Source organism: Gallus gallus, chromosome 3 (assembly GCF_016699485.2).
Source record: "Gallus gallus isolate bGalGal1 chromosome 3, bGalGal1.mat.broiler.GRCg7b, whole genome shotgun sequence".
NCBI classification, from domain to species: Eukaryota; Metazoa; Chordata; class Aves; order Galliformes; family Phasianidae; genus Gallus; species Gallus gallus.
The window spans coordinates 87,056,568-87,080,030 of NC_052534.1; the positions used below are offsets into that span (position 1 = coordinate 87,056,568).

At 37.3% G+C, this 23,463-nt stretch overlaps 1 protein-coding gene across 5 annotated transcripts in view; it reads left to right on the forward strand.

Annotated features, from left to right (window-relative positions):
• The window catches only part of BMP5 (bone morphogenetic protein 5), a 55,879-nt gene that overhangs the window by 15,053 nt on the left and 17,363 nt on the right, over positions 1–23,463 (forward strand). For all 5 annotated transcript variants that reach the window (NM_205148.5, XM_046938516.1, XM_046938514.1 and 2 more), the window contains 2 exons: positions 8,574–8,766; positions 14,403–14,551. In NM_205148.5, coding sequence (NP_990479.1) covers positions 8,574–8,766; positions 14,403–14,551 — 342 coding nt within the window. The remainder of the gene's footprint in view (positions 1–8,573; positions 8,767–14,402; positions 14,552–23,463) is intronic.

The window sequence follows — 23,463 nt, forward strand, 5'->3', positions numbered from 1 at the left end:
TTTCTTTGTGACAATTTGTGATTAGAGAAAAGCAAAATTACATACAAATAATAATGTAAGTCTATTGACAGAAGATATCAAAATACGGTGGTTTATCAAAGCATTGACAAAGATTTCACTGAAAGTGCAGAAAAAATTAACAACTTTTGGTCATGGTGCAGTAAGGATTAGTTAATTTACCTATGCATTAGCTCAGAACTGAATATCTTTTCTCTAATCTGTTCTACTTTTTGAAGTAAAGATGATTTTCACTGATGAAAATGAACACAACCAAAAATCTAGTGGTTATGTGTTTTTAAAATAGATATTTAAGGTCAGAGTTCCTTTGCACAAGGATGACTTAAGGAAATAACAGGCTCCTCCCTGTTCCATATATAACAGCAAACTGCACCCCATCCTTTCTTCATTGCCTTCCCCTAGACATTTGGTCACTCTTTTGGCACACATTTCTAACTGACTGCCCACAATATGATGTCCTGGTAAGAGCTGTTACTGTTATTCCCCAAAGCTGTGATCATCTGGGCTTTCAGCTACTAAATTTATGGAAGATTCAACTGAGATGCATTCTGCCACTATTAACAGAACTAAAAAGGGCATATATGCAGTGTGTCTTTTTCTGTGTTTTGTGCTATGGTGAAAGTTCTACATTCAAGTTGATGGATAGAGAACCATCATAGAATAGCTTAGGTTGGAAGGGACTTTAAAGATCATCTAGTTCCAGCTATACTGTACTATTCTACTATATCGTAAAAACTAGAAACAAAAAATAGATTGTGAAGAGTGGCTTTATCTACCCCTTGTATTCAGACTGATAATATCCAGGCATAGACTCTCATGGTATTGTTCACTTCCAAAGCTCTGTTACAGCCGGAGTCATCCAACCTCTTTATTCAGGTTACTTATTCCTACTGTTGCACTGGCCAGCATCAGACCAGCATAAGAAAAACAGGTTTCTGTTTTTCCACTTATTCCGTATCAACAACTGAAATCCTTCCAGCATTTAATTATCGCTGGAGCAGCTGCAGTGTAGCACTTGTTTTGACTTGCCGAGCAAGTGCATTTGACTTGGAAGACACAGAAAACAGTAAATTGAATGAATACCACATGTTTACCAGTGACATTTTCAGCAAAACATTGGCTATTGAATGAAGACCAGCAATTTCATTAAAACAAATATTTTGTTCCATATTTTGGACAGTGTGAAAAAGAAAAGCATCATAGATATTCTTATGTTGTAGAGAACATATGGGAGATTATAACTGAGAGAGCAGAGCTCAGTTACACCTCTTTGGTCCAGGTATATGTTTAGTTCTGTGGTTATAAAAGCTGCTGGAAGGCACTGCTCTGTGGTTCCTGGGAAATCTTTCGTGCTCATGAAGAATGGTAAAAGCTTTTAACTACTGAATTTTAGTTCTTAAAATTATTCCAGGAAAATAAAATAAATTTATTCTTTTTATATATGCTCTTATATTTTACTATGTCTTTGTAAACTCTTCTGTTATTTGCCTAGTCACTGCCTACCACTTACTAAAGTCGAATATATGTAGGAATATTCTAACTTAATTCTGTTATATATTATTGAAACACATTTTTTTCTTTTTTTTTTTCCCGTGAAGGATAAAGAATGAAAACCAATGTGTGCTTGAAAAAAGTCCATGCAAAATGTTTTATTATTATTATTATTATTATTATTATTATTATTATTATTTTAACTTACAGTTTTCCTTTTCACTCTGGCTCTGAATTCAGTTGTGGTCACTGCAGGTTTTCTTATTGACTTTATCTTGCCTTGAATTGCTTTGCAATTCATAGGTTTTAGTAATTCTGTGCAATTATAGAAGGGATATTCCACCATTAAAAGCCTGGACCCAACAAATGATAGATGATTTTCAATTTATTGAAGCTGCCACTGACGGCATAGTATTTCAACAAATAATTTTCTAACTGTGTCTAATTTAGTTAACCGAAACAACCAAATGTTGCTCACTGATGTCAGTAACTGACTGAAAATACTTCAGTGAAGTAACTCCAAATGTACTGTGGTGGAACTTGCCTTAGAGTATGACCTACCAAGCCTTCTCCTTTCCATTTTAATATGAAAATATATATTTTGTAAAACGGATTTGCATCACTCTTTCAAAACTACATCTGTAAGTCTATAATTTCTTTAAATACAACCATCCCAATAATAATAAATACAGAGAATCTCAAAAATACAGCAATGCATTAGCACTTTTTTTTTTTTTTAAGTGAACTGGTGCAATGAAAAAAAAAAGTAAGATTTCTGGAGACTTACCCTCCTCAGTTAAAGAAAATTCTCCCTGATTACAGAAATCATTTTGTCTCATCTAGAAAGGGATCAGAATTAGAAAGTGGACTAAGACTCTGATGGATGCGTTCAGTGTTTGTGATAGGACATGAAAGAAATGTAACTCAAGAATACTGGTATTTTTGAGAACACCTCTTTTCAGCCACCTACACTTCTGACCTAAAGTATCCCAATACGACTGCTCTTGGGATCTGAGTACCAGCTGATCAGTTTTGTGCAGAGATAAGTCCCAAAAGATCTTGGTTCACAAGGCACATTCTGAACACAGCTAAGGCACCTGGCAGTCAACACTGAACCCTCTGCAATATATTTTCATAAAAGAACCAGATGATAATGACCACTTCTTCACTCACTTTTTATTTCTCTAATAGATTGTTCACCAAGGAAACAGAGAATGTAGTTTTGGTTTCCACCTCAATCTAGGGAGAAAAATCAGAAGGAAAAGGATGGTATTTTAAATCACCTACTCTTCGTTATTAGTGATTGCAGAATACAAATGGGGATCCCAGCCCTACCTCTCTGCTGATGAAATTGGTTTGTGATGTGAAAAGAAATGCAGAAAAACACATATTAAAAGAACAGGCAAGTGGGCATACGATTCCGAAGCTCTGTGCTTAAAATACTCAGATGAATGATTATCTAGTAGATACCTGTTATCAGTAGAATAAACTTTAGAAAAACAAAAAAGATGTGAGAACAGAAATGAATTTTTCTTTCATTTTTACCAACGCCTGTTTTGTGTTTGCGAGTGGCCCAGGATGTCCCACTACTGAGCTACTCCATATTCTGGCAGTAAGGATGTGGTCATTGAAAGTAGCTGCCATGGCTGGAAATGTCTGTTGAGAATGGGCTGTCTCTTATTCCTATGATCTGGAGCAGTTGAATAAAGGGGAAAGGTAGATAAACTCGTCTCTTCTTATTATGGGCTGGTGCAAGATAGTTGACACTTGACAAACAGAAGTGGCTCTCTAGTGATAATATCAGGCTCTGATGTCTGACACATTCTTCTGAATACAAAAGACTATTTTTATGAATTGTGACTTCTAACTCAAAATAGCCTTGATTGGGATTCTTCTAGTTTTATGAAAGCCATTGAATCTTTAACAAATAAAGCGGTATCACTAAGACAAGTATTTCCTTCTTCTGCTTTTTTTTTTTTTTTTAATTGTCATTAGGAGAGTAGTTTTCTTCACACTTGACCTTTAAAAGTGCAGTCATTTTAAGACCTTTCTGGAAGCTTAATTCTTATTCAAAGTCTAACAGATTGATATAAAAGACTGCCATGTACTTCAACAAAATTTGAATTAGATTTTCTTTTTTGAGGAGTAAAAAAGAAGGTGTATTTGCTGAGTTAAGCTTAAGATAACTTTTTTAAAGTTAATATTTTTATTCAGCAGCCTAAAAGCCTGCACAAAATTACAAAGATTTAACACATTTCTTTTTTAGAAGTCTGTTTTCTGATCTCCTCAGCTGACAATGATGTTTTGCTGAATGTGGTTCTTAAATTCTCTGTGATGCACTTTGTTAAAATCTTGACATCTGTCATATCAAAGAATCTTTCATTCTGCTCTTGGATCGCATCTTTTCCCTTGTCAACACATCCTATAAAACCTTTTTTGCTATATTTTGTAAAAAGCATTGTCACTAACATAGTCTGATGTTTAATAGTCTTGAATGGGTTTCTAGGATTTGAATGCTGGAGAGCAGAGCACTGAGGTAAATAGCTATTTGATGTCTGTCTTTTCACAGTAGCACAATAGCTAATTCCTAGGGCCTCTGACCTCTTAGTGTCCTGTAACAGAGTACTTGCATTAATCTGTTGCTTATCTGTCACCTACCACATTTGATATTTCCAGCCTCTGCTTTCAATTATCAGTCATTAGAGGCAGCGCTGAGTAATTTCAGGAGAAAACGCCTGGAACCTTTGACCTGTTTCTGTCAGATAACCACAAGTGTTCACTGTAGATAAACTATCATTTCATTATATTCAAGATGTAAACAAGTGTCGTTTGTAGTGTATCGGCTTACTGTAACCTTTATCACCTTGAAGTGATTAAAACTGACTGGTTTACTTAGTGCTTATACAAAGAATCCAGAATTAAACAGTGAAATTCGGTGAGATTAGAGCAAATGGCCCCTTATAGTTACACGGTCTGCAAGACCCTTTCTTTGCCTTGGCATGTATATGTAGTGGTTAAACATTAAGTTGATTAGAGAAGCTTCATGATTCATGAAGCCAGTTGGGATTCTTGGACCTCACGCTGTAAAATCAGCTTGTTACAACCTGGCCTTAGTTTGCTCCCCACTTGCTGAAGAACCTTTCCCTTTCCATATATGTCACCACATACCAATCTCTTCAGGAAAAGTGAATCACGTCAGTGGGGAGCTAACTGCCAATGAAAGTGCATGCATAATAGTCCCATGCACCACAACATAAACTTCTTGCTAGCACTTTTAACTTTTTTAAAGCTCAGTCAACAGTCAATTAGACATTTGTAGCTGAACTGGTAATACACTGATTATTTACTGCACTGTTCATTCATCTATGTGCTTCATATTTTTGTTAATGGAAATTAGTGCCGTATAAGAGATAACCCTTTTTTCAGACTATCTTTGTGGTGTAGATTTCCCTTCATTCCTTCTGGATTGGGGTGAGTGTTAATACAGTATGAATATTTCATCAGTGAGCCACATGGGTGGAAAATATCATTCTTTCCTATCTTACACACACAGGTGTTTGTGATATTCCCCTGAGCTATGATTTTTCTGATGTAACCATAGCACTGAATATATTAGTTTCAGGTGACATGAAAATACCAGTACAAGAAGCCAATGCTCCTGATCAGTGAGAGCAAATGAAGAATTTTGTTGTAATCAGCACCGACCTGATACTGTAGTTCTTTTTAATTATAAAAATTGTAGACTTTCAGTGGTTAAAAAAGGACTTCCTGATGTTCTAGTCAACTGGTTTTTAGATGCTGTGATCTGTCCCGCAGAGATGCATTTTGGCAGATGAACTGAGCAGAGCTGGAATGACATGAGAATGATCTGGAAGCACTGAATACTTCAAAATCTTGAACTGTATTTTTCAGACTGCCAGTCCTGAAAAGCTGTCACATTGAAATAGAAATACTTGAGACATGGTGCCCCGCTGCACTTAGTGCCATTTCAGCAACGCAAAGGACCTGATGCATGGCTTACTGTGCATTCAGGGTCTTCCCTCACAAAGCATTTATTAGATGCAGAAGAGAGCTAGATTTGTTTCTTATTTTCAACATGAAAATACTCAGTAGCATTAAATAACATTTCTCTTTCTCATTCACCATTTTAGACACTAGACAATGCTGCAACATGATTGTGATTGCTTTTTTCCAGTCTGCTATATAATATAAAATCTTAACTTTTCTAAATACAATAAAATTGTTTTTAATGTTTTGTACATTGGCCTACAGAAATTTACGGTTTGAGATTCTGGCTTCAATGTGGAGGGTGGGACTTCCCTGGACTCAAGATTTTTCATGGATTTTAGTGCCTGTTTTACACACCCCTTCATTTTTGGAGGCTATTTCTACTCCCGGGTCCTGCCTTGCTTGCCAATTCTGTCCTGCCAAGTAGAGGCCTAAGGAAATTCTGAAATTGCAATCCTTTCAGATGGCAATGCTGTCTCTTCCTTGTGTGTACATGGATACATAATACGTAAGTTAACTGTAATTTGGGGCTCAACAGACAAGGGCTATCAGTGTTCTTTCAGCAGTTGTAAGTGCTCATGAGAGAATCCCAGCAGTGGTTATCGCACTGTGTCATAGAGGTTTGTGTCCAAACTGTATTGTACATGGAGACAACTGCTTTTTCCAAACTAATGTTATTAATTAGCATGTACTAGTAAGAAACTAGACAAAAAGAAACCTCAAACCCAAATAAAAACAGCTCAGGCCAGGAGTACTGGCATTTAAAACTTTTATTCAGAGTCTAATTCTCCAGTGCTTACTCACAGTGAGTTGTGCTTAGTTACCCATGAAAGCTGGTAAATACTTTTTGAATAAATACTAACACAAGATATTGTTGCTACATTAATTCTGGCTTTAATATATTTTTCATTTGCAGATTATGGACATATCTGTTCCACGTTAGCTCAGCAACCCTCAGCTACAACATTAGAAACTTGTGGCAGACTCTATGCTAGAAAAATCCTCCACAGTTCAGTGCATTTGCATATGTTAATCTCTGCCAAGTTCTCTCAGAAATGAAAGGCTTTACATGTACATTAAAAAAAAAAGGCAAACAGACCCCAAACCTCAAGCTAGATCTCTGTATATATCTCACAGCTTAGAGCTGAGCAGCAGAGCTGCTAAATAGACTGTATCCTGTTTCTCTTCAGTAGCAGCCCATTCATCTCCAGCTACAGAGCAGCCCGTTTACATGTTTCTGCCTCTTTTCTGTTTTACTTTTTCTACATAGTATAAGATGGCAAACCCACGTAAGCTAAATACACAGTTGAGCCAAGCAAACCTTGCAGCTAGCAGACAATTTTCCTTTTGTCAGCCAAGAGAAAGTTCATTTTCACTGAAGGCAAAATGTTCTTATAACCTATCTATTTTATTTTTGGTGATTCATAAGGCAATGTACTTTTGTACACTTCCAAAAAAATATTCTCGTGAAAGCAAAGATAGTTAACATTTTTGAAAGGATGAATGTGATGTGTTCTGTAGGGCTCCAGCTACGTGGCCACAGGTGACTGCTGCTCTGAAAAAAGTGTAAAAGCTTTTGCTTCAGTGATTTTCATTTTAACAAGTCCATGACTATACACTTAAAGGGCAGCTGCAAAACACAGCATTTTCTTTCAGCACATTTCTGCTTTGTAAGACTACACATGCATTATAATAACACAAACAGCGTATATATACAAACAGATATGCATTGTGTATGTATATAAAAGTGTCAATGTACACACAGACATGACAATCTAAGTATAAATATACTGTAATAATCAAGACATTTTATTGTTTATAAATATAAGGTAGTAATTTATACCTACAACTTTTCAGAACTCATGTTGTTCCTCCCCAGGATCTGAAGACAGTTATTACCAAAACTCAGTAGGAGAGCAGGGGGTGTAGGAGGAAGCATTTAGTGAAGCTGAGTGCAGTCACAAGCCTTTAGCTCTGTGTGTCAGGCTTTGTCCACCATCAGTCAAGTCATGAGGAAAGTGAAACTTCTCCACTGCTGCAGGGCCTGAGCACAGCTTTTTCAGAGGTCAGCGTTACATTTCTAGGAAGGAAAACCGTGGATGATTTTCCTTTCTGCATCTGTAAAATCTGGTGTTCATCCCATGAGATAGTCATCAGCCAGCACTGGGCCCTGTGAGTTCCCTTGCTGCATCAAAACAGATATTCCTTTGTGGGATTGGCGCCTAACTCGGGGTCAGGACTGCTGCAGATACCTGAGCAATCCCCAGAACAGCTGTACATTGAAGTCAACTTAAATCCCCATCCACTCCTGACGTAAGCAAGAAAAAGATTAGTTGTTTTGGAACTATGGTGTCATAAACATTGGCAGTGGCCCTGTGCAGCCACTGCCTCCCGGAGAGACCTCTCCAGCCAGGAGCAGCCCTGCCTGTGCTGGGGTTGCAATGCCATTTTGCCTCTCAGCCCTGATTCATGGCTCCTTCTGACCACTGGCATGATGATGCCGATGCCATTAGTCTGCGACCTGTGTTAATTTACATGATGTGATTTACATGATGTGACCATTTCTTGAATATATGGTGATTGTAGTGCACTTTAGCACTACTTCAGAATTTGTTATGTTAAGGGGGACTGATTAGCATTCCCCTCATCTGCCTGGATATTAGTGACAAGTAGCACTTTCCAAAGTCATCTATTTCTCTGATATTACTGCTACTGTGCTTGCAACTAAACTGAAGTCCTAAATCCTTCTGCAGCTTTAAGTTTGTCCATATTTCTAGTTACTTTACAACATGCCCTCTTTCAGGTTTTTTTTGATATTCTTTCCACTCTGGCTTCTGGAATTTGTATAAAAGCCACTGAGGGTTTTTCCTTTTGAACTGAAGACATTTGGCTTGTGGAATTTCCTTTAACTGGAAGTATGTCTGAGCTTGTGGTTTTATTATTTCCACAGTTTTATATTGTCCTGTTTGTTTACTCCTAAGCATGGGGAATGCTCCATTAATCATGGGAAATCGGTATTCACCACTTTAATTTGCATTCAATTCTTTCACTAACAGTTGAAAGAGACAAGGACTTCTCCCACCAGCGAAGGCACTACAAGGAATTTCGGTTTGACCTCACTCAAATCCCACATGGAGAAGCAGTGACAGCAGCTGAATTCCGGATATACAAAGATCGAAGCAACAGCCGGTTTGAGAATGAAACAATTCAGATTAGCATTTATCAGATCATCAAGGAATATCCCAACAGGTACCATGTTGGCATGAACATATTATGCCTGCAGTAATGTTCCAGATTTCTATCCGAATTAGAGAGGTGATAACTGATCATAAGCGTGCCCTTGGCAAGGCATTATTGCTGTCTCTGTGGTTTGTGTTGCATTAATTCCTAGGCAACGTCAACAAAAACTGAGCAAGAACAAAACTTATCTTCAACATAATTTATTCCAGGTTTATGGAGTTGCATTTCCAGCCTCACCAAACAGTCTGCCCATACACAGAGAGGGTGAGGGCTCATGTTCTCAGTGAACAAATGGTGGATTCGTATGCACAGTGTAAGCGTCTGGATTTGGTAAATACACCATTTGCTGACACTGAGGTACTACAAGCCAAGATTCAGCTAGTTCCTTAAAAGGCAGATAGATTGTTCAATTTTGCTGACTTTTGAAGGGGCGTGGGGTTTTTTTTGTTTTTATTTTTGTTTGTTTGTTTTGTTTTGTTTTGTTTTGCAAGCGTGCTTTAGTATTCTGTAGAATGTAATTGAATGAATCAGATGACATATGGACACTTAACACTTGCTGCTTACAATAACTGAGAATTAAAACACATATGACATTACACGTGAGCAAATCTGATTCTGTGTTTGCAGAACAGCGTGGGACATATTTCCAAGACTGTGCAAGAGCCATGTAAATGACCAGATTTGACAAGGCAAAGTAGATAAATATCACAAAATTTCCATTAAAAAGTAGTAGCAATTCCAAGATGCTTCTGAAAAAAAAAAAATGACATGTCCACAAAGTATTGGATTTTCTACCTAGATTGGTGAACATTTTAAAATTAAGTTGTTTAATGTCTTTAATGTTTGAGCAAAGTGAGAAAGAAAAATTGTTATGAGTTAAATAAAAACGTCCCTCATCTTGGAATAGATAACACATTTCTATTCTGGCAATGTCTAGCAAAGGCAGTGGAAATGGCAGTGTAAGCTTGCAAGCATCAAATGCACTATCATCAGGTAGCTCAAAGGCTGGGCCAGAGTTCAAATCTCTTTGCTGCTCACAGAACCCTGAGCTTGTACCTTCCAGGTGAGATCTATGACCATCAAATTATAAACATTTTATGGCTATAAAGAGGATTTGTTTTATGTCAGTGGAGCAGAACCAACAGAAGGGAAAACACTTATCCTTCCAGAGTATCTTCTGATTTCTTACTACATTGTGCAGAAATAGAACAGTGCAGGATATATTTTTTTCCTCTGTACTTAACTTGCAAAAGTTCTGTTGTTGTAGGTTCCAAAAGAAACTTTTTGGAGGAAAGAATGAAACTGGAAGGAAAAAAAATATTTATTTTTGAAGAGCATATGTCAAGGTTGGGATGTTGAAAGCTCTTTACTTGCAAAATCAACAGACATTTTTTTAAGAACAAGTGGGAAAAGTTAGTTTTCTAATCTACTTTAATGGGTTTCTTTCTTTGCATTTTTTTTTTCAGTAAGTTGCTTCTGTTCTATTTTAGAGAAGGCAAAGCCACTTACTCCTCTGAAGCAAGATGAAACTTTAATAAGCATCTGACCTGTTAAATGACATTTGTCCCTATGAAACCACTGAAGAATACTTATGATTTCTTTCAATATCTTATCTGCACATTTCCAAGATAGTGAAATCACTATTTCTATTTATAAACATTTTATAAATACTTATATATTTCCATTCACTAGCCTAATAACCCCATGTGTTCTGATGGAATCATGATATGGGAAGAGTACGCGTGCAAAGACACACCACCCATTGGCTTTTCCCTACTGTAACTAAGGCAACTTCAGACTTAGTCTAATTCAACTGTTTCCCTTCAGTCTTCACTTATATATGCAGCATATGGAGGCAAATGTTTTAACATGTTGGGATTGGAGAAGTCCACAACCTCACCACCTCTATAGTGCTCATATTTTAAACAAGGAACTTTTCCCACTTGCTTCTTGCTATCTTTGGTCAGAAGATCTCCTATGCATATTTTATCACTGCAGTAAAGTTACATATTTTTGCCTTGGGACCTAGACTTCAGTAGCGTTATTCATGACTTTGTTGCCTCAGGTTTGTCCTATATCCAGACATGAGACCTTAGGTGTAAAATTTTCAGATTTAGGTGCAAATATTTCTGCAGCTGCAGTGCTCCACACTCCTGCTAGAGTTACACCACAGCAGAGCTGCTTAATTTGACCCTGGACCTCCTCCTTTCTTTGCTCTGAATGGGAAATGGGGGTGTCCACTAGGATTATGCAATCTGTTACAGGTTCTGCTGTGCCTTTGGGCAAGGCGTGGTCAGGGTTTATGGTTTCTGTATTGCAGACTTTGTAGTTTCCGACATTTTTCTGTCTTCAGAGTGGCTGCTGAAATGTGTGCACTGAATTCATTCGGAGTTTGCTGAAATTACAATCTTTGAGATTGAAATTTTACTGTTTGTTCTAAGAAAATATGTAAAGCACTGCCAATGGCAAGGCAACTTTTCTATTCAGCCCCGCCAATGTACTCCTACCCTGATCTTTTCTCATGACGAAAGTAATGTGCTCCAACAGGCCAAATCCTTGTTCATGATCTAGTGGCAGCTAGCCACTAATTTAACTAAACCCCAAGGATTCTTCCCACATTAGGGAATCCTCAAGTGGCGTTAAGATACTAGAGCAGCTTTCTGGAATGAGGCGAGAGGTGAAACAGCATTATGGGGATGGCCTATTACATAGTAGTAGTCATGCTTCGATCTGGTCAGAATCTTTGCTGGTTTTCAAGGAATGTAGAGATGGTTTATTTCACCTTCACTTTCCTAAATGACCCAGGAGATCTGGATCTTCGTAGCTGTTCTGCCTGTAGCCTCTTTGCTGAAATTCTTTTCTGTGGTAGCATTTCTGATGTAGGCAACTGGTCGTCTGAGACCAGACTGAGATCACTGAACTTAAACAGCCTCCATAAAGGTAAAGCCAATCAGCTGTGTTCTGCCTGTATGTGTTCACTGTTGCATTTCAGGTTATTTACGACATAATGCCTTACTTTTTTATTATGTGTTGTGGACTATTTTTAAATAGAAATCTTTTTTCTTTTTTTCTTTCTTTCTTTTTTTTTTTTTTAAATTAGAGCCAAAATTTGCATCTGTTTTTCATTTTTAAATGTGATTTTTTTTTTCTGGTCTTTTCATGGAATAAAGGATAATTTAAAAATTGAAAATGTTGTGAAACGTGATAAGAAATTTCACTGACATCAGCTAATGGTAGGGTACTGAATCCAGAGCAATCACTGAGTTTTGAAAAGCCATGTTTTCACCCAGTATTTATATGAATTCTGAAAAAAGTCATTATTTTCCCGACACGTATTAGTAATTTCTGTAGTAAATTACTGCTAGATGGGCTAAAACATTGGCACTGATCTGGAGTCTTTTTCTTTATTTTACTATCTTCTCCTGTGAATCAGTTCTAATTTCCTCTAGGTACTCATAGCTAATTTTTAGTTTATTTGCCAAGTAAATGGGTAAGAACAATCTGCCTGTTCGTGTCTGTTATCATAGCCAGGTCCTTTCAGGAAGGTGGACATAGCAGTCCTGAAGACAGAGCGATGTGAATTTCTACTGCTGTACAAATAACAAGTCACACTGTGAAGAGATCCTTGGGGAGAATTTGTTGTTTACAAGGATTTCTGGGCTACTGTGTTAGTAGTATTTTGTTAGTAGCATTACGCACTGACTTTTGAGAACTTTTTGTATCATTCACAGCAAAGTTTGGAGCTAAAAGAATATATATGGGAAAATAATTATGTATTCCAGGAAGAGACAATATAAACAAGAAATCATGGTGCTGTAATATTAATACTTTATATTCCACATAGTTCTACACTTTCCTATTAAATTTACCAAATGGTACAAGAGATATTTACAAATAACTGTCATAAAGCCTGTTACATTCAGAAATAAACTGTTCAGTTTTAAAGTTCTGATAAAACTTCTTATTAGAGAAAAAAAATGGGCATTTAAGACTCCAGAGAGTACTATTTATGAGCTTGCGGTACGTTGTTAATTTGTTCAGTGCTAGAGTAGTCGGTCAGGCTCTTTTGAATTGTAAGACTGTTTTCATGTTAGCTCTGGAGGGAGAAGGTATGTTTTCTCCTTGTGTGGCCATTCACACAGTTCTACTGGAACACAAGCCGTAAGAGCTCAGCAAACGATTATCCTGTAGAGGAAGGCAAAAAGGGTGAATTTAAAGAAAGTACCAACAATTTTCTTAAAAAAAAAAAAAAAAGAGAAATAAATAAAAAAAGATTCAGTCGTTGCTGCTGAGCTCTTTAACCTCATTCTGCAACTGTTTCTCACGTACAAGCAAACGTACGCTTGTCTGAGCTCATTTGGTATTATTTTCCCGTGTGTTGAACTAACACAGTTTCAAGAGCTATACAAAATGTTTTTTTTTTCAGTATAAGAGCTTTTCAGTGCGTGTAAAGTGGTTAGTCTAGATAAAGCCGTAAATTCCTACCATGTCATTGTGATTAAGCAGACTAAGAATACTGCGGCAGGAACATCATAATTCTAAATTCACTTATGCACAAAGCCTGTTCTTGCCATCTCTCTTACCTCTTTAAACATACATTCATGCTGCCTGTAAGTTAACGGTACAACTCCAAGGTCTGTGTAAGCGAAGTTTGCTTTGACTTGCGCAGTCAAGATGCAGAGTAAAACATTTCTTCTTGTGCACTGTTGTTTTGATTACTTTTTATGGCAGAGAAGGGAAAGGTTTATATAACAATAGACTGAAGTTTAAAAGCCAAAATGGAGAAAACAGTTTTTAATAATGCATGCTGCTTTGTTGAAGAGTGTAAAGTGAAACTGATGAGAGTTAAATATCTTGTTTTTAGTATCGCCATTGCCGTAAATTATTTGTAATGCAGATGTGGTTCTGGAACCAATTGTGTTGAGAGATACGTGAAAACAGAACAAATAAATGATCCATGCTAAACGTTTAGTAACACAATTATACTAACTCCCCTGAGCAGCCCTTCTGAATTACTGGAAAATTTCATGGGAACGAATTTGAGAACATACCAGGGAACTGAGGGTTAAAATGTAATAAGTACATTACTGAATCAGTATATAATTTCCACTTTGATATATAGACGTATTTTCTAAACATCTGTACTAATATGAAACTGTTATATATTCATGTTTTGTTATATGATATCACTGCTGTCATATGATATTAATAACAGGTCCTTTTAGCCACACTATGCCTTTGAATTTTAGTTGAAATGTGAACGTGATTTTGACATTTTTTTGTCATTTACACGGGATGTTTTATAAATGTTAATCTTCCTGAGACATTCTGGTGCTGAAAGATGAATCCTTTATGCACAGTCTCAATTATATATTTCATGTATTCATACCAGGAAACTAGATTTTTTACATTTTCCAGAACTGCAGTTTTCATATGCAGGATCATTTCAGCAAGGCATCTGAGGGGAATACCTGTATTATACTTAACAATTATGTGTTGGCTGCAGCATACGCTGTGCTGTGTCATGATGAGGATGTGTCGAAGGATTATTCATTTGGACTGGAGAAAGTTATTGTCAGCAAGGAAGTTAGGGAGAAAAAATAGTAATATTTGAATGTCATAACTCTCTATTTTCTTTAACTTAGGGATGCAGACTTGTTCCTGTTAGACACAAGAAAGGCTCAAGCTTCTGATGTGGGCTGGTTTGTGTTTGACATTACTGTGACCAGCAATCACTGGGTGATTAATCCACAGAACAATCTGGGCTTGCAGCTCTGCGCTGAAACAGGGGACGGTAAGACCGTAACTACAGATCATAGCTCCATATATGCTCTTGTCATCCTCTTGCTGTGAACCTTTTCTGGATTGGTGTTTTTCAACTCTACTGGGTGGCAATTCATGGCGGGTTTATAAATGAAGAACACAGTCTTATCCTGATGTAGCCATGATCTGGAAACTATTTATTGTTCTTAGTTCTATAGAATATAATGATTATAATGCTAACTGAATCTAGTCAAATTAAATGAAATTTGGATAAAAGCTCTTACATAAAAAATCAGGTTTGATTTTAATGTTCTTCCATTGATGATTACCTACATACAGTCAGGAAACTCAAGCAGATTTGGGGAATTTTTGGTTTATTAAGCTTCTAAAGATCTTTCTGAGGTGAAGTGTAGAGAAAGTTATAAAACAGCTACAGGACCAGAGTGACTTTCTTGCCACTAATACTGACATTGGAAAAAGGTTAATAATAGGGTAATGTGGAAATTGATTTTCTATCTTTCAAAAAAAATTTTAATTTCAAAACATTTTTACCCTGAAATGTGTCAAAACTTTGAAATCTTTAACATTTTATTTAGCTAAAAAGTAAAAAGAATCCTATTAAGTCTGAATAATAGCAGTGATATAGGAACAATTTACTAGACTACTACATTATTCACAGTTATGCTGTTTATTAAAAAGTGAAAATGTATCTCAATGCAAAATAATATTTTAGAAATGTTCTTTCTTAGATTTCTTTAGAAACTAATAAAAAGAGAATTATGTGCCATTTTTTTCTGTGATGGTTCAGTTAATCCGCGCTACTTTACAAGCAAACTTTCAGATTTAGCTTTCTTGTCAAAAAGCATTTTATGCCAGAGGTCAGGGGATCTATGATGCCAGCTAATCTAAACCTTAGCTGACATAATGTTAATGAGTAGCAGAAGAAACCCTGGTGTAAGAATTAATATATCTTTTTTCTTCTTTCTTTGTTCTGGCTACATTTTCTCATTGGTTTTGATCTGCATTCTCCCTCAGGCTCAACTGGGCTGTGAACAAAGCCTCTCAGAATTTTCCAGCAAGTTCTTTGCCTGCTGGAGAGTTATGCAAAAAGCTACTGTGGCCCCAGTGTCTGCCATTAGGCACAATGCTCAGAAAGGCTTGAACCGAGGTGGGCAATTTCACCTAAAATTGCCCAGAAAGTCCAGATATAGCCAGTGGAAAAGGAAGACATTGATCCCGAGTAGGCCGCCATGCTGTTGCTGCATTCAACAAGTCTTCAAATGCCCTGCACCTGGCTATGGGCTGCATGGGGAGGCAGCCTGGTTTGGTTAAGGGCAGTTTTAAACCCTTAAAATTCTGGAGAGGTGACGCTTCCGTCAGGTATCCAAATGAGGTGGACTGGCTCCTGGCCAGTTTTCCTGCTCCAGAGTAAACTCCATCCATGACTTTCTTTTCTTTTCTTTTCTTTTCTTTTCTTTTCTTTTCTTTTCTTTTCTTTTCTTTTCTTTTCTTTTCTTTTCTTTTCTTTTCTTTTCTTTTCTTTTCTTTTCTTTTCTTTTCTTTTCTTTTCTTTTCTTTTCTTTTCTTTTCTTTTCTTTTCTTTTCTTTTCTTTTCTTTTCTTTTCTTTTCTTTTCTTTTCTTTTCTTTTCTTTTCTTTTCTCTTTCCTTTTCTTTTCTCTTTCCTATCCTTCCCTTCCCTTTTCCCTTCCCTTTTCCCTTCCCTTCCCTTTTCCCTTCCCTTTTCCCTTCCCTTCCCTTTTCCCTTCCCTTTTCCCTTCCCTTCCCTTCCCTTCCCTTCCCTTCCCTTCCCTTTTTCTTTTTCTTTTTCTTTTTCTTTTTCTTTTTCTTTTTCTTTTTCTTTTTCTTTTTCTTTTTCTTTTTCTTTTTCTTTTTCTTTTTCTTTTTCTTTTTCTTTTTCTTTTTCTTTTTCTTTTTCTTTTTCTTCTTCCAGGAGATTCAAATACAGAAATTCTTGAAAATTAAATATCCATGAAAGGCACTCATTAAGAAACCCTGGAACTATCAATTTGTTGATTCTAGCCTCAAACTTATATTCCCTCAGTAAACAGCAGGAAAGTTTGTACAGTTAAAAGAAACCTCTAGGTTAATACACTGAAGAAATTGTAAAAGAACAGTTAATGTAAATATTTCCCCTGTCTTACTCCCAAAATCAGAAAGGTGATAAATAATTTTCTATTTTAAATGCCAACGTCACAGGCAGGTTTACCTTCTTCCCCTTGCTTATTTTAATTTCTCAGTGCAGCTGCTGAAGAGAGGAGGGAATTCCCCTTTCCTCACTTTCTGTTCCCCTTTTAGTTTATTCATGCAAGAAGACTGCCCTTCTAGGGATTAAAGTTTTCAAAGCTATTGGGAAGACCTGTGCTATACCACTTCAGCTTAGCATACAGAAAATCATCCTTTTACAATTTCGTTCTTAAAACTGTGATTATTTTTTCTTTGGGTTGCTGTTACTTCTGGAAGCTATTAGAAACACCAGCAGTTGAATGTTTGTGTACAGAAAAAAACATGAATTTTTATAGTTGGTATGCAGTGGACTCTGTTTGCAACCCAGGGAACCCCACCCACCTTTCCTCCAGCCACTTCTCTATGAATGCCCAAGGGAGTGATCAAAAGCAATGGAAAAACCTGCCATTGGCTCAGGGGAACTTCAGACCATGAGGGTGTGAGACACCTTTCTTCATGCCTCCAGCTGTCTATGGAGTTTATGGGAGGTACAGGAGTTGTGTCCCTATAACTGGAGAGACATTTATGATAAGACCTGGTCCATGAACCTTTCTATTGCAACAGACCATTAAACTAAATACTAAATTGGATTCCATTAAGTCAGAGGATTCGTTTTTCGTGTATTTACTGGGGCACTGGCTAATAGTCTGCAAATACATACTCATTTTTTCAGATTTATTCATAGAGCACTTTTAAAATAGGGAAACAGTAATTACTGAGACTCCAGGGTGCTACTATATTGTTATCGTTATCATTATTAATAATCTTTCTTACAGTTATCTTTCAATGACTTTTTAAGCAATTACTTGTAGAGATACATTTTTCTGGTGATCCCTGAAGAAGGTACATCAATAATAATAATGTCTAAATGAGGAATTAAAAAAAATGTAGCTATTTAATACAACAGTGTGATTTAAAACAAAAAACAAAACAAACAAAAAAAAAAACAAACAAAAAAACACAAACCCTTGGAGAATGTCTGGTTGTTGTAATTCATATTTTTTTTCCCTTTTAAAAATGCTGAAAAAGTACAAAAAGCCACATGACATTGGAATGCATTTTCTTTTTTTCTTTAAGACAGTATTTGGTATCATAAGCACCATTTTAGCATGGAATGTAGACTTTTTCTCTTAATGGGACATTTTATTTTGAACAGTAAGAATAAAGGTTTGCATGACACATATGGAAGCTGTCAACATATAATGCACTGTTTCCCTGGGGCTGTGGTAAATTAAGGATCAGGTTTTTTTGATTCTCTTTTTTAATGCCTCCTCAACATTCTGCAGCATCTCCTTTGGCCAGTTCCCTCCTTTTGACACCAAAACTCTCCATGGTGTTTAAAACGAGAGGTGATCATTTTCACACTGATGGAAATGCGGGTGTTAGATGAATTACAGCATAAAGTCAATGCAGATGCAGAAACAATTTGAAAAGCTCCGTGTGACACTTTTTCTCTATGTATACCATATGCCTCCTAAGACTTAAAACACGTTCCAGTGAATCAGCACCTTTGTACTACCATTTTTATAATTAGACATCACTTCTAATGGAGGAGTACAAAAGCTGCAGGAGTCTTCCTGTTGCTGTTTGTCTCATTCCTGAGGAGAACTTAGCATTGCCTATGGAAAATGGGAAAGGAGGAAAGAGTGTAACAGTGACTATTGGTGATCTACAGAATAAATCAGCTCCCAGATAGACAGATCTCAGTACAACATTCTGGGTAACAATAGGCATGTATTTCTGTGCCTTTTCCTGAATCACCGTGCCTTATACTTTGTCAGGCTGCGCATCACAGGGGATAAACTGGGACTTTCCTTGAGAAGTCCAAGTTGATTAAGATGACTTCTATCAACATGTACTCCTATAGCAAGTTTCCTTAGGCTTTCTCACTGTTTGAGGTAGGCAGGAAACAACAATCCTCAGCTCCCTGACCCAGACTCCAGGTATTTATTTTTTCCTTAGAACAAAGAGAAACTAGAGCTGAAATAGGTTTCTTGATCCAGATGAAGCCTGGGGAAAGCCAAGTCTTCCTCCAGTGCATATTTGGGTATACTACTACATGTTTCCTGTGGAAGGGGGCTTGGCTCCTACTCCTGCAAGAAATACTTGGGAGGTCCTTCTCAAGCGATAATAGGGAAGATGCTAGGAGACATGTCTTTGTATCTTCTCATCTGAGGCTGGGCCTTTCGAGGTCCCTATCTCCTGTGAAGCCTTCAGAGAGGCAGCATGAACAAATTGCTTTCAACCAATAACAACCTATGCCAGCACCCTGGCTTTTTCAGGTAGTAGGCTGCTTACTTTCACATTGGCCTTGGAATCACTTTTACAACATTCAATATTATCAGTCTCATCCCAAGGTTGCCCCGAGTCAGTCTTGGCACCTACCCACATGACCACAGTAGCTGGCAGGTTCTCCAGAGGATACTGCTGTGTTGTTACACTCAAATCTCTTAGTGGAACTGATATTTACAAGTCAAAACATCAGAGTGATTTCACCTTCATTAGCGTCCTTACGGTGGTGGAATTTAGGCTATCTATATATATATAGATATATATGGACTTTGGCAGGCAATAGCTCTGCCTAAATTCTGAGCCATCTGGAAGCCATATAGCCATGTTAGCACAGCACTGAACCCGAGCTAATATATCCTGCCCCTCAGCAGGTTTTATTAGCTTGGGCTCAAGCACTGCCTAAGTACAGCTACATGAGTTCTGGTTCAGAGCTGACTTTGGCCAAAGTTATAAGATTAAATTAAACATGCTGGGGAATACTGTGGGGCACTGAGCTCTGCTGGTGTAAAATGAGCCAGAGAGATGACTCTCTTAGGCTCCAAAACAGGGCAACTACATGGCAATTGCCCCTGGGAGAGCCTGGGGACAGTGCCATGGGGACAGTGGGACAGCTGGTACTGGCCACAAGTATGCCAGAAGCACCCTGACACCCAAGCAGAATGGACAATCCATCTCCAGTACCTGGAAGTGAGCCTGGACACTCTGTAACTTAATCCAATAAGTGTAAACCATGTTTCCAGCTGGGTCAGAAATACCACGAGCATTTTCTTGCGTCTGCTTGTAAGAGGCAGTGTGAACATCCCATGTTAGTATGGGCATGCTTACTGGAAGCAGGAGTGTTGAGGAGGTGGGATGGGCCCCTGCTCCTCCTGCAGCCAACAGTGCATACTGGTCCTGATCCTGTTGGCATAGCTATGCAACAACACTCAGCCCTCCTTCCCAGGCAGATGAAGGATACATGTGCTTCTAAGCACTAGTAGTTGGGTTAATAATTAGTGTTAGTCCTCAGTTTCATTTAGAATGTTTTTAAACTTCTTATTCTTTGGTGAATGACCAATTAATCTAATCTCTCCTTGTTTTATTGTCTTCCTGAACATATTTTTAACTGCAGAAAACCCCTTGGACTCCCACAGATGGTTCACAGTTTAAGTACATTAAATTGAAAGGATAAATCAAGTACTTAGGAAGCATATTTGTGTATGATTACATCCAATTTTTTTGCTTAAGCATATATAGTACTGCCACATTTTGCAGCATATCATGATTCCTAACATGTCCACAAATAATCCCAAGTGCCTTCTCCAAGAGCTTTATGAATTATCAACATCAACATAAAAAGGTATGCAAAATTCCTTCAAATAAACAGAATAAAACTAACATTTTTAAGATTTCAGTACCAAAAGCAGGATCTTTAGTTTTGACTAAAGCTGAGAAGCCTAGGAAATGCACAGCAGACCATCCAAGACCACCCATTTTTCAGAATTCCTTAAAGACTTCAGGGAGCAGAGAAGTCTATAAAACACATGAATCTTGTTTCAAAAGCTGCACTTTACGTCCATATAGATAAATGTTTCCACCAAAGGAAAAAATTGCCTAACAGTTTACGGGGATAATACAGTAGAGAGGGTATAAAATATTTCAGAGTCGGAATATGGGGGATACCTTCCTTACAAATGGGCCATCATATTTGTGTTGTTAGATTTTATCTTTTTAAAATAAATCTTCATTTAAGCTTTTAAAGCCAATCCCTACCTCTATTCTTTTGATTCTGTAAAATCCCATTGCTCTCAAGAGCACTGTTTAGGCATGAGAAATCAAGCAATTTTCTGTCTAATTTTGAAAACTACCTCGTGATCTTCCAGAGTCAGAGCCTCAGGAGAGTTTTTGCTCCAATATCAGATGTTATTGGATCTTGTACACTCAGAGTCTTTCTCCAAGAGGCCTTCCCCTATCCTTATTGCAGAGATCACTCTCCACAAGAAGTAAACCATAGATGTGACATTGGAATGCTTTTGTTGTTTGGTTTTGGATTTTTTCTAGCAGATCAGAAATGAATTCCCAGAGTCACTGAAGTTCTCAATTCTATCTACAAATATGTAAGATTATTACCAAAATAACTACTGTGACCTAGAAGTAGTGGTTAATCTGTAAAATGTGTTTTGTGGCTTGTCGAACAGTTTTGAAAGTAAATAAGTGCTTGTTTTTCATAACAAAATGAGTGGTTTGTTGCAGTTCTATGACTCAGGACAAAATAATGGATCTTGGACTCACTCATTGTCCTGTGCTGCCAGTGCAAATCTGGCCAAGATGCATAATGGCTGAAAGCTCTTGCAAAATTAGTGTCTGCTAAGTGCCTTACATAAAATATATACTGCCTGAGGAGAGAGAGCCAGGTCACAAATCTCACCACTGTCACTGGCATCCACAGTGGTGATCTCAGAAAAAGTCAGGATTTTGAATGTCATGAAGAACGTGGTGATCTCTCCAGGTCAGGATTCTGAGACAGATTGTTTTTGAAAACTTGAAGTGTTCTTGCAATTCTGTTTGGAGCAGCTTGGGGAAAAATGAATTTTTAAGATGGAACTCAATCAGTTTATGAAAGGAGTTGTATGCTGCAACTGCGTGTGACAGCAGAAAACCACACACAGGAGTTTCACAGCAAATTGCTCCAGAGTGTTGGTCCGGGTAAAAAAAAAACTTATGAAATTGTCAGGATTGTTGAGGAAGTACTTTTAAAGCTGATTTTTTTTTTGAAGCAGCTATTCCTTTATTATAAGGGGCCAGAATGTTAAAAGGCAAATAATATTCATTCAGTTCAGTTACTCGGCCTGGAACTTCCATACAGCCTTTTCTGTAAACTGCTAAGGGCACTTTACTATCAAATAGAATAAATGCCAAAAATAAGTTTAAATACCAAGTTAAACAAGCACATCTTGCCAAGGACTCAAAATCATATGAATAAGGACTAAGGAGTTCAGCAGATTTGGGACACAGTGCTTTAAATGAGTTTTTAGTCTCCAATATACCTGTCAATATGGAGAAGAGACAATAAATTCTCAAAGCAAGATTGAGAAGCACGTGCCAGAATGTGAGGAATATGAAAGCTCTGGACTGTCCCTGCATGAAATTTATCTGTTGCACTTATTTATTTTTGCTAGGTGTAGTGAAAGTGCAGTGGCTAGGTTCAGTGAAGTTGACTGCTGGTTGCTTACAAAGTGTGTCTACAGCCAAAAAAAGATCATTGTAATCTTTTGGATTAAAAATATAATAGAAGGATAGGAGAAAATCATTTTGGAATGCTTGAAGATATTTGATTCTTCTTTGGAAACACCTGATTGGCAGAGATACGCTTTGCCTGTTTGGTTTTACCAGCTGAGTGAAGCCATCAGGGAAGATGTGGGTCTGCAAAAACCACTCAGTTGATTTTAAAAAATACTAGTCAAGTATTCCAGTATGGAACAACTGTGCTGGAGACACCTCAATTTCTAGTTGTCCTTGAAGCCAAGAGAAAGTTTTTCCAAGCGTTACTAGAAGTGATAGACTAATACCACTTACCAAAATGAAGCCCATCAATGCTTCTTGCTACAAGGACCTGTTCAAGTTAGGGTAATGCTTCTTTACAGTATTCTGAAATCCATGCTACAGAGAGAGGTGCATTCTACAAGGCTATGGCTTGGAGGTGGAGCTCCTGCTATGGCAGAACTCTTGATGCTTTTCAGAGTTGGGATACTTCGAAATATCTCCTCTTCAGAAATAGGCAAAGCTTTTTGTTCTTAGCCTGAACAAGATCTCCCCAGTGTCCCACCTACACCCTTTTTTTTTTCCCTTTTTTTCCTTTTTCTTTAAATAAAGAATAGATGTTCTGTAAATGCAAAGTTGCTTTTGCACAGAAGCTACCTAAAATGAGACAACATATGTGGTTTGCATTTCCAAACCAAACAGTTCAGAGATCGTCCTCGGAAGAAATATAATGTCTCGAGGGCAGTATATATTTTGATTGCTTTGTCTTCTGAAAGTTAGAGTTAAGCTAAGGTATATGATAAACTGAGAGAGAAAAGTTTAATGACAAACCCACTGAAGTCTATACAAGTTTTCCTTTTGACTTCACTAGGAGCAGATTCAGTACATACACTATTCATGAAGTGAAAAAAAAAAAAAGGATCCTAAAAACTCTGGCTGGCTGCTTAAAAGATCAAGCAAATAAGGGAATAAAGTCACATAAACTGTTTCTCTGTGTAAAAAGGCTGTGGGTTACAGGCTTAATTTTTTATGGTATATCTCTATACCCTGAATAACTAAGTAAGCCCTAACTTGTGGAATCTTAATAGCCATCTCATTGCTGAAGTCTAAAGGAAACCCAGAGGAAACTTAATAATATTAAAAGTTGTTTTAAAGGGAGTTCACAT